Source organism: Anolis sagrei, chromosome 6 (genome assembly GCF_037176765.1).
Source record: "Anolis sagrei isolate rAnoSag1 chromosome 6, rAnoSag1.mat, whole genome shotgun sequence".
NCBI lineage: Eukaryota > Metazoa > Chordata > Lepidosauria > Squamata > Dactyloidae > Anolis > Anolis sagrei.
In genome coordinates, this window is record NC_090026.1 from 109,438,662 (window position 1) to 109,451,302 (window position 12,641).

The 12,641-nt window shown below is 40.0% G+C and overlaps 1 protein-coding gene across 1 annotated transcript in view; it reads left to right on the plus strand.

Moving 5' to 3' along the window:
- Positions 1-12,641, plus strand: part of GPR158 (G protein-coupled receptor 158) — a 157,151-nt gene that overhangs the window by 12,727 nt on the left and 131,783 nt on the right. The window contains exon 2 of the mRNA XM_060782424.2: positions 12,220-12,325. Coding sequence (XP_060638407.2) covers positions 12,220-12,325 — 106 coding nt within the window. The remainder of the gene's footprint in view (positions 1-12,219; positions 12,326-12,641) is intronic.

Consider the following 12,641-nt stretch of genomic DNA (forward strand, 5'->3'; position numbering starts at 1 on the left):
TTAGGATTTCTACCCTTCAATAATGTAAATATAACCTTTAACAAAACCTTTAACAGCCCTCCAAGCACCAAACGAAACCATTACAATGAAGATAGTATGTGAGTGCGTGTTGTACATGTATATGTAGTAGAGGTGGAGGATCAGGAATGGTTTTTTTTTTTTTTTTGTGAATGGGAAGACCATAAATTCCATTTGCATCTGGTACTGAGAACAAAGTCTTGGAGTGTATTGATAATTATAGCAGTATGGTACTACTTCAATTGTCACAGCTCTCTCCTGTGGAAGTGTGGGATTTGTAGTTGGGGAAACATAGAATTCTCTGCTGGAGAGTTCTACTGCCTCCTCAAATTACAAATCCCAGGGTTCTGTAGGATGTAGCCATGGCCCTTAAAGTGGTATTCTACTGATGTAATTGTGCAGTATAGATATTCTTTAGGAGTCAGAATTCTTCAGTGGTATCTGATGGTTTCATTTGCTGTGGGATAATAAATCTGCTTTACGTTTCAGCCTGAATTTTAAGGTGTTATCCAAGGAGCTGAACCTATTTTAGAGCTGCTTGAGTAGTTCATTTAAGTTTCTGACTAAAACCCAGAGCAGATCCATCATCCCACTGTGAGGGAAGCCGCCAGTTTCCGTTAATTTTACGCGGACATCTTTTCCATCAGATTGCAGTTGGTAGATGTTGACATTGCAGTAAAAGTAAAGAAAATTGATAGAGTAAGTATTTAGGATGTTTGAAAAGAAAGGAAATGTGTCATCCTATCAACTACCAAATGTAGGGAAAGCATATAAAAAGACAGCAAGCACGTAAACACGCGCTGCAATTAAATACTAGCTCTGATTTAATTCCATTGGAACAAGCTGGTTCTAACTAATTTAAATCCTGCTATGCTGATGAGGATTTACTCATAACTAACATCGGCTGCTCTTTTCATAATGCTGATATTACGAATGACTGGTAAAGCTGTGGCTGACATATTAATTTATTTAGGATGTTTATCAAGTGCCGTTCAACAAAAGATACCAGGGTGACAAGCTATAAAGATTTAAAAAATGGCCATACAGCCACAAAAAGCAATACAATCCATAAAATACTGTCATAAAATATGAGTGAAGTAGGGCAGATGGAAAAATTTGAAGTTCCTTATACTGAAATGTCTACAAAGCAAGTATGGGGAGACTTTCACACTCCCTTTGTATTCTCTACACATTACATATGTAGGGATTATGACTATGAACCAGTCACAAATATGTAACTCTATATTATGTTCTCATAACCGCAGCCGTGAATTCCAGCCTATGGATACATCTACTCCAGTGGTTCCCAACCTTTTGTTGACCAGGGTCCACTTGACCAGGGACCACTTTGACCCGGGATCACTTGACCAGGAACCACTCTCCAACATCAGTACCAAAAGAGTTACAAATCAGTTTTTGGTCAACTTTAGATTTGGTTTGATTATTTGAGGTGCTGATTCATAAAATTGCATTAGATAGACCACATCAGCTCTAGTTTCTGATACAGAACATATGCCACCCAGTAGTCGCCATCTGCTCGCTGACAAAAAACCATATTTAATAACCCTTGGCACTATAAGAGGGTTTTGCGAGACCAGTCACTCCAGTTGCGATAGTGTAGTAATGGTGAGGCAGCGGACTATATTTTTGTTCTTGCGGAGTACTGGTGGTCCATGTTGGGAACCACTGATCTATACTGTAGAATTAATGTAGTTTGACATCACTTTCACATGCCATGGCTTAATGGTATTGAATCCTGGGAGTTGTAATTTCGAGGCCTTTAGCTTTCTCTGTCAAAAAGGCTGGTGCCTCCTCAAATTACAACTTGCAGGATTCCATAGCATTAAGCCATGGCAGTAGGAGCCCCCAATGGTGCAGTGGGTTAAACCCCTGTGCCGGCAGGACTGAAAACTGACAGGTCACAGGTTCGAATCCAGGGAGAGGTGGATGAGCTCCCTCTATCAGTCCCAGCTCCTCATGTGGGGACATGAGAGAAGCCTCCCACATGGATGATAAAACATCAAATCATCCGGGTGTCCCCTGGGCAATGTCCTTGCAGATGGCCAATTCTCTCACACCAGAAGCGACTTGCAGTTTCTCAGGTTGCTCCTGACATGACCAAAAAAAAAAGAAGCCATGGCAGTTAAAGTGGTGTCAAACTGCATTCATTGTATAGTGTAGATACACCCATTGCCTCAAAAAAAAAGTCAGAAGGAAAGTGGGAAGATTACAAATGGAAGATTTGGAATATAAAACTACACTTTCCAAAATCTACCACCCAGCATGGACTTTGGGATTCCGGATAACAGGCTAACAGAAGTGTGCAGGACCTGAAAAATCTTGACAAACCACCTGTAAAATTCTGTGAATGAGGCAATGCTTCCAGTGGAAAAAAGCTTTCATCTCAGGTTATCGAAAGTGGATAGAGGATCAAACTCAACATCTTTTGCCCCATTCACTCGATACAATGGTAGCATTTGATTCTACTTCAAATGCCTGGGTGGAATCCATCTGGAATTTATAGTTTGGTGAGGACTAGAGCTCTCTAGCAGATACTTCTAAATACCTCATGAAACCACAAATCCTAGGATTCCAGAGGAAGAAACAAATGGAAGTTAAAGTGGAATCATAGTGTTATAAATCCATCACATATTTGTGGGTTGAAGCTTTCCTTCTGTGCCATCTTTTCTCTGTTGGCAGGATTCAACTGAGCAGGAGCTGAAGCGAGAAAAGACTATTTAACAAGCTCTTTTGATTAAATTGCTGGGAAATCCCCAGATATGCTGTGATCCATGCCATATATTTAAAAGCACATTAGGAACTGCCATAATCTCATTGACAAGATAGATTTCAGATCTGACTACCGCAAACTGCTCCAAAAAGTCCGCTGAGGATTCCTCTCTGCAGGTGAATCCTAATTCATATGCCCACATTGCTGTAACCTGCTTTTCCAATTACATTTATTTTTAGTGAAAGCGGCTGTCCTTTCCAAAATGCATGCCGGAAAACAGGAGTGGGACATCTGCTTAGTTCTGTGTCTGCGAGATGGAGAACAGTGCTTTTATTAGGGAAAGTTAAATTGCAAAAAGAGGAAAAGAATATATGCCATTGAGATACACTACAACCCTGTATCCATTAGACTAGTATCAGTGGTTACATTTATCCATGTCTGATAAAATATCTTCTAAGTTTTCCAGCATGGTTCTATTGCATTCTTGGGCCAGGAGTCCTTTATTTCAATAAGAGTCTCTAATATCTTCACTTTTGTGTATACAGGCAGTCTCTGAGTTACAAACACCCAACTTACATACAAATTCAACTTAAAAACAAACCTATAGAACCTATCTTGTATGTAACTTGGGGACTACCTATATATATCTCCCATGGAAAAAGAGGGGTTTTTTTTACAAACAATGGAAACAAAGTATACAACATTAAAATAACCTTCCCCATCATAATCCCCATCATCAAATTTAAAGCAATCATAATTTGAGTACTATGAAAGCAACAGGAAAATAATCATGTAGAACACTGCTGATTGATCATTCTTGAGGGGACCCTGCTACACAGGAGTCTGATTATCTCCAGTAACAATTTTTAATAGGGTCTTACTGTTAAAGCCTCTCTGTCCCTATTAAAAATGGTTGCCGCAGTCTCTCTTCAGAAAGGCTTATGCAGTAAGTCCATATTGAAAATGGCATCCATCATTTTGCACCACCTGCAATGCATTTTTCAGTCTCTCTTGTGTTGCTACTAAAAGCTGCTCAGGCAGAAGGGAGAGGTGAGAAAGGAGGGGAGACTGTCTTTCCTTCTCCAGTTTGGACATGGTAGGGGTAATGGGTTGGGAGCTTCTCGCCCTTGAATCTTGCCATTGCCTTCATGTTGAGTCCTTAATAAATGCAGTTTTTTTCCTTGCTCTTCTTATTCTTTTTCTTCTTTTATATTCCTTATACAGTAGAATCTCGCTTATCCAACCTACACTCTCGCTTATCCAACCTACCTGTATTATCCAATGCAGTCTGCCTCCTCCCCAGATCCACAGCTGTTTCAATACATTGCTATGTTTTGGTACTAAATTTGTAAATACAGTAATTATTACGTAACATTACTGTGAAATGTATTATTATTATTATTATTATTATTATTATTATTATTATTTGAACTGCTTTTTCTGTTGATTTGTTGTAAAACATGATGTTTTGGTGCTTAATTTGTAAAATCGTAATGTAATTTAACATTTAATAGGCTTTATTATTCAACATTTTCACTTATTAACGTTCTGCCGGCCCATTTATATTGGATAAGTGAGAGTCTACTGTACTTATTTAAATAGCTATAGAGTTATGAAGTTCACCAGTGCAAAATACATCCCTCCCAATTGTAACCCCTCAAATATACAGATCCCCTCCTTCTCTTTAGCTCTCCCTAAGTATGTATTTTAAAAAGAGGGTACAGCCAAAGGGCTTGAACTAGTCCAAAGGTTCCGATTATTTTTGTACATCATTATATTTATAATTCAGCCCTGGGATAAAAGCTCATACCACTAAAGACACATAAAATTAAAATATGCTTTCAATAGAATTAGAAGCAGTTTTTAAATATAGCCTTTAAAACTTTGGCAAACCCAAAGATCCACTCATATTCTAAAAGGTTACTTTGTTGAGGTCTTGTGACACAGGTTGAATATCTCTTCTCCAGAATTTGGAAATTCAAAATTATCTACATGGGTGACTAAGACAGATTGCTTTCCATTGGCTTGATATATGCAAACTTTTGATGGTATCATACCCCTGGGGGTGGCGCTCTGCTTCATGACAGGGCATGGGGAATGGAGCGCCCCATGCCTGGATCCACATCGGGGGAAGTGTGAGTAGGCATGTATGGCAACACGTAGACTGTATGGCAACACAGGAGCTCTCCCATGTTGCCCTGCTGGCAGCATGCGTCAGCTCCACCCTACTTCACCCACAGAAGTGGGATGGCATCGTGTGATGGGAGCCAGCCGGCTCCGTGGGTGACCTGAGCTAAAATAGGTGCATGCCGCTAATTTTTGCCCAATGTGATGAGGTTGTTTGTTTCATGCACAAAATTATTAAAATATGTATAAAATGCCCGTTAGGGTCTGTCTATAAGGCATATAAAACATAAATTGTGTTTAGATTTGGGTCCCATCTTCAGGATATCTCATTATGTATATACAGGTAAAGGTAAAGGTTTTCCCCTGACATTAAGTCCAGTTGTGTCCAACTCTGGGGGTTCGTGCTCGTCTCCATTTGTAAGCTGAAGAGCAGACATTGTCAGTAGACACCTCCAAGGTCTTGTGGCCAGCATGACTGCATGGAGCACCGTAATCTTCCTGCCGAGGCGCTATCTATTGATCTATCACACTGCTCATACCCCTCTCCAGATTTGAACCTGCGACCTTTCGATCAGCAAGTTCAGCAGCTCAGCGGTTTAGCCCACTGCATCACCAGGGGCCCCTATGTATATACAAGTATTTTGTAATCCAAGCAATCTGAAATACAGAACACTGGTCACGAACGTTTCAGATAAGGGATTCTCAAAGGCAAATGGATTTATTATGACAGCAACTATTATGGACTCGAGCCTACTTCATTCGTGACATGAAGTGTTATTGTCTGTGGCAGACTCACAGATACACATGGATATCGAGAGAGGAAAATAATGTCCATAGCCGGGCAACATGCTGTGAAATGCAAAAAGCTCCGTTTGTGACATAGCTATAAAAAGCTTAAATGTACACAAGATAAGCATAATGAACATTCACAACAGCAGTAATTGGATAATGTAATTTTCCTAGCTCTGCTGAGCAAATAAATTATGTTGCCAGTTCCTGCTGTTGTGAATGGTCATGATGCTTATCATGTATACATTTGAGCCTTGCATTGAACTGTAACAGGCAGGACTTTTTAGAAATGCAAAAGATGGACTGCCAGGGCTGTAATAAGGGGGCGTGGGCGCATTCCCAGATAAGAATTCTGTCTCTTAAGACATTTTCTTTAACTCTTCAAATTTCTCGCATTGCAGTAACTTAAAAATATAACTGAGCATTTGGAAATACAGTTTGCCAAGTTACTAATGGAATTCAAGCAGAGCAAATAGCAGAGCTCTAGATGTGAATGATTTGCCATGTCTCGTTCTCTACAATGCTAGAAATTTCTATACTGAAGCAAATTTTGGTGGGATGTGTATGCAGATTTCTTACTGGTGGGCAATGCAAAGGACATGGTGTGGTCGTTTTATTTTTCTCACCACAAGAGATTATTTTTGCTTTAAAAAAACCCCAAAAGACTATAACAATGGGACAATATGGTAGGGTTATACATGGAAAATATCATCTAGGGATCCATCTACGCTGACCATTTAGTGCACTTCGAAGATAGCTTCAAACTGTGGTAGGCAGTTAGCAAACTTCCACAAAAGTGTATGAAAGAAAGATTTTATGGCACACCAGTGTTCCAGTGGTTTGTGTAATTATCACCTGGGCCTCAAACTGGTTCCAGGATTTCCTTTGTAATCATTTGCACAGTGAAATCACTTTCTTTAATGCCAGTTTGAAACTGCATTAAATGGTCAGTGTAGATGTGGCCTAGGTAATGGTTTTCCATTGACATGAAGTCCAGTTGTGTCTGACTTTGGAAGTTGGTGCTCATCTCCATTTCTAAGCCGAAGAGCTGGCATTGTCCATAGACACCTCCAAGGTCATGTGGCCAGCATGAATGCATGGAGTGCAGTTACCTTCTTGCCGGAGTGGTACCTATTGATCTACTTACATTTGTATGTTTTCAAACTTTATTTGGATAGTTTTAAGTTTTTAATCTGTATGCTATCCTGAAAACTCATAAGGAGTAGGATACTAAAATAAAATAAACAGGCAGTAACCAAAGTTGGCCAGACAGGTGCTGCTTAGAGTTAAAGAACAATAGTACTCAAAGCCAGTGAAATTATTTAGGGATAGGAGTAAGTACTAAAATTATGCACTTCCCTTTTATAATATGTATCATCAGCTCCCTTACTCTATTGAATAGGAACCCCTGCGAGGGCATGAGAGAAGCCTCCCACAGGATGGTAAACCATCTGGGCGTCCTCTGGGCAATGTCTTTGCAGACAGCCAATTCTCTCACACCAGAAATGACTTGCAGTTTCTCAAGTTGCCCCTGACACAAAAAGAAAACTATATTGAATAGTAGGGTTAGCCCTGGTAGTAATCGATGCCTACCTTAGGAGCTTGTGGTTCAAATTCCTACAATTAATGCATTGTGTGAAAAGTTGCCATCAGTATATATAGCTCTGAGATATGATTTCATATCAGTGGGCATTCAAAATATTACAATTATGCTGCTTTGTGTTAGCAGTGTAAAACAATGCCAAAAGACGGAATATTTATAGGCATCAGGGAATTCTCTTGCAGGAGGGGAAAATGTGTTACATGATTGTCAGACTGTTCTACAGTTACCACTGTTTATTTTATTAACTGATCACGGGGCTTGAATTCTGCTAAGCAGCCCTGTCAGACTGGATGTACATCGGCCTCCTCCAAAGATGCTGACAAAAGAAATTTTACTTATCATGTGGTTAATGTTCTATGTCTTTATCAGGACAGTTGCAGCTAATAGAGCTCACCAGTTTGCTTAGTTTAGATAATAGATTATTTGTGTTGTTGTAAAAAAATTTTTTTGCTGTTGTTATAAAAAAATCCACCCTACACACCAAGATTCAGAAATCTACTGAAATGTATTTAAATATATTTCCCCTCTTCTTATTCTCAAAAGCACAAAATAAGAAAACTGCTAGTAGAATTCAAATACAAATGAATTCCACAACTGCTGTTAAATTCCACCTACCATGGATTTTTTTTCTTCCAACCCAGGCTGGATCTACACTGCCATATAATCCAGTTCTAAGCAGATAATCTGGATTCAGAAACTGAATTATATGGAAGTGTGGGTGGGGCCCCAATTACTTGTATCTGCCCACTCTAAAATATTTTGCTGCCCCAAATGAGAGCTTGGAAAAGCATTTTTTTAACATCTCCCAAAATCCTCAGGAAGGATCTCCAGTATGTTGAGAGTTATAGCCCAAAAAAGCTTCAGGGGAGAGAAGCCCAAAAGTGTGAGATGGCTCTGAGGACTGATTCCCACGGGTACACAGTAGTCAGTTCCCACAGACCCAATACCATATTAAACCTGGGCCTTTCAGGAAGGTTCGGATCTAATGGGGTATCAAATTAATTTGGGACAAAGCAGGGTTTACCTGCTATTTTCTTTTTATACTTTTGACTTTTGAACTGTGAGCCACCCAAAAGAATGTTGTGAATGCTTTGTGGGTAAATCCAACCTAACAGTCACATCCAATAAATCATTCCAGCAGCCCAAATGACAGCTTGGACTTCAGACATGAACAAACATTTCCATGCTGTGAATAACTTCACTTCCTTCAAACCACACAGCTGTTAAAGTTGAAGCATACCCTCCAAAATCTCACAAGACGACAGCTGGGACACATGGAGCCAAATACAGTAATATCATGATGTGGTCAAGGTGGCAGAAGTACTTAATGAAGAAGAACACAAGCTAGGAGAGGCTGCGGCAGTTTTTGCCTGAGCTTACAAGAAAGGGCAAGATCCTGCTCTCTTCTTTCCTGCTCCCCCTCCCTGAACAAACTACAAGTCTCATGATTCCATAGCCATGAGCCATGGCTGTGATGCCAAACTGTGTCAATTCTAAAGTGCAGATGCACCCTAAGATTTTACAGTGGTATCAGTTGTCTACACACACACACAGCTCAGACAGCTGATTAAAAAGGAAACTGTTTCTCAAAGTTTGTCCTTGATCTCAGAAGGATCCACTCTCCTTCCCGCTCAGTGATGGAAACTCATTCAAGGGCAGAGGAGAGGAAGGGTAAAATCCTGCCTTTCTCAGTAGGCTCAGGCTAAAGCAAACTGTGACATGTCTCTTTTCTCACATTCATAACTTTCCCCATCTTGACCAAGCTCTTTTGGTCATATGGAGTCCTGGTTTTCTTCTGTGAAATGTTGTAGGGTATAAACTAAGGTAGGACATTTTATTCTCCAAAATCTTGTTAATATGGTGTGGATCTTTTATTTATTTATTTTTGAAATAAGTTACACCATTTTTATGGTTTAACAAGAATACTATGCATATTTAGTCTCAGTCCACTTGCATTCAAACCAGGAAACATATATAGCATTGTATAACCATTGACTGCCATTGGTATTTGTTTTGCTCTTCTAAGGTACGCTTTGTGCATAGAATTATAGAATCAGAAAACAGCACTAGAGTCATTCATTTCGACCTGCTGCTACAACCCTGACATTAATATTATATATGCTTTGATTTGTTAATACTTTGTTTTTGTGTTCTTTTGAAGCCAGCATTTGATGAAGTTGGCAACAAATAAAACAGATAAATGCATTTCATTTTTCATACACAAATTATTTTGCAATTCTTGGGTGAATACCATGCGTGATTGGGGATTTTCTAGATCTTCAGACATGCCTCTCCTGGGAATCTGCAACATGAGCAATATTTAGCAATCTGTTTTGACCAGCTGTTACTGTTGGTATATGCCATTAGAAAGGGAGAGAGAGAAGACAGATGCAGGCCACACAAGCCGAAATAGGGTCATGCTGAAATGGCTGTAATACAGGCAATAGTACATGTAAAATGTAAACATAGCACAGTGTCTTTTCACTTTGATGGAGAGGCCTGGTTTAGAATCTCACAATTTCAATACATAGGTGATAGTCTGCCTGTCTTTGTGTTCATTTCAGCAGAGTCCTTCTGTGAACAAAATTTTATTTTATTTTAAACACTTCTAGGCTGCCTCTCTCAAAGGCTTGAAACAGCCTTTAAAACTGGCTTAATTTGATAATATTAAATGTACTTGGAGATGACGAAAGAAGGCTTAATTCTTCCCTTTATTATCACATTTATATTCTAACTTTTCTCCAATAAAATCTGTGCAGCATATGTGACTCTGCTGCCTACTTTCCTTCAACAATCCTTTATGGCCAGACTGAGTGATAGAAACGGAAAAAAGAAAGAAAAGGTGGAGACAGTGGCCACGTATTGAGTTTCATGACCAGTGTGGAATCGAACTCTCATCTGATCAGCACATTTAGGACCCATCCAGACAGACCCAAAATGCAGGACCTTTCTCAGTTTTACTGGAGGCCTAAACGACGCCTCCGGTAAAAGCAAATTAATGTGGAGTAAACCAATGTTTCCCTGCTTTATTTCATATTAATTAAACACCCAATTATATCTGGATCTTTATGAAAGTCCCGGGTCTAATTTTTTGTGTGTGTCAGGAGTGACTTGAGAAACTGCAAGTTGCTTCTGGTGTGAGAGAATTGGCTGTCTGCAGGGACTTTGCCCAGGGGATGCCCAGATGTTTGATGTTTTACCATCCTTGTGGGAGGCTTCTCTCATGTCCCCATGTGGGGAGCTGGAGCTGACAGAGGGACCTCAACCCGCTTTCCCTGAATTTGAACCACTGTCCTGTTGGTCAGTGGTTGGGTGTAATGCAATGCTGGGTCTGTGGGGACTGACTCCCGAGACATGTCATACATTTCCCGGAGGTTAATCTTCACAGCCATTCCCCACTTATAGACTCCTAGAGCCCAAAGGCACGGAAGGGCACTCTCCTTTCCTTCAGTTCCCAATTTACCTCCTAAAACTTTCTGAAAAGGTCCCTGGCCCCCATGGATCCTCTTCTCATGTCCTCCTGGTACAAGAAAATGATGCCTGAGGAGATGGGAAGAGTAAGGAGGAAAATCCTTCATGTACCCCCCCCCCCCAATCTCCTTAGGCATCATTTTCTTATACCAGTAGGACATGAGGAGAAGCTCCATGGTGGCCAGGGACCTTTTCATTAAGTTTTAGGAAGTAAATTGGGGGCTTTGTGGTGGCTTCATGCTATCCCGATTTCAATCAGTATAGTATGTAGCCATCCTGGGAGATATCAAGGTTGTGGGAGGAGGTGAGGACTAGAACCTGCTCTGAAACAGGTTACTGTAACCCATTTTGCTGCAGGTTTTAGTAATGTCTGGAAGCACCCTAAATAGGCTCCAACAAAACTTTAGACAAAATGGAAAGAGTTGACAGACCATACATGATGTGTATGGCTTCACATCATTCTAAATCTGCAAATAAAGCATATGAGAATTTGACAGCCAAATCATCTGAGGGCCTATCTACACAGCCTTATATCCCAGAATATCAAGGCCACAATATCTGCTTTGAACTGGGTTATTTGAGTCCACACTCAGATAATGTGGGACTTCCTGCCTTGATATTCTGAGATATAGGGCTGTGTGGAAGAGTTGAGGAGATAGGAAGCTGTCTTTTACCAAGTCGGACCATTGTTGGTTCATCAAAGTGAATATTGTCTACAGTGGCAGGCCGAGATTGTGCAACTTGCCCATTTTCATCCAATAGATTTCTATGGCTGAGTGGGGATTCGAACCGTGTTATCTCAGAGACTTAGACCAGCACTCAAAGCAATTGACCAAACTGGTCCACCAGCACAACAACTGTTCCAAAAATAGTCATCCAAAAGTAACTTTTCTAACCTCTTGTCAGCTGCATAAACCATGAGTAACATCTCATAGAATAATACAGGCTGTATTATTCTACGGCATGTGAAAACTGCCTGAAACAGTCTGTTCTGTAACATGGTTTGGTCCTGCCAATAGTAAACCGAAATGAATATTTCTGCCCTAGCAAAACAACACATGATCTCAGGATGACTCAGGAAATTCTCAGAGTCAATAAGAAGCTTATTCTGCTGGAGAAAATGAAGAGACTAAGAGGACAAATGGCATCTCTTTGACTGGGCTAATGTCTGTAGATGGTGGGCGTAAAGAAGCTCTTGAGAACTATACAAAGCTTTAAAATGCCAGTTGTACCCATTCATTAATCCAGACCAGCCAGGTACAACATATCCATTCTGTTCTTGGCTTTCATAATAAGACCAGTTTTGGCACTGATAACCAGAACAATTTAATGAGATGTTTCTCTGATCATACTGTCTTATAAACACAGTTGAGATTGAGCCCTGGGTTGTTGTTTTTCTTCCTAAAATTTGCCAAAGAAAGAGAAATTATCTTGATATCTTAGGCAGATTAATGGTATTTTCCCCTTTTACTTCTTCTAGGGGTGTCGTAAAAGTGGACATAAACCTGCAGAAAATGGACATTGACCAATGTTCAAATGAAGGATGGTTTTCAGGAACTCACACATGCCGTTTAAATAGCACTGAGGTAAGAAAAAAGAGGGAGAACATTTTAAAAGGGGATGATCCTGCTCAGCATTTCACCATGTTATGCTTTCATTATGTTTTGCACTATATGTACTAGGTCTTATCCACATTTCCTTGCCTTCTAAATGAGAAGGAGGCTTCAGCACAGCATGGAGTCTACAAAATTCTAAATGGCATTGCACACTGCAGCTAAATAAGATTATCATTGGTAATTGCTAGTACACATTCCAGCTTTAGAAATATTTTACCCTAAATGGAATTAAAGGATCCAGAATCCAGGTGGAATATGCCGTACCTTTCCTTAAACATGCATTAAT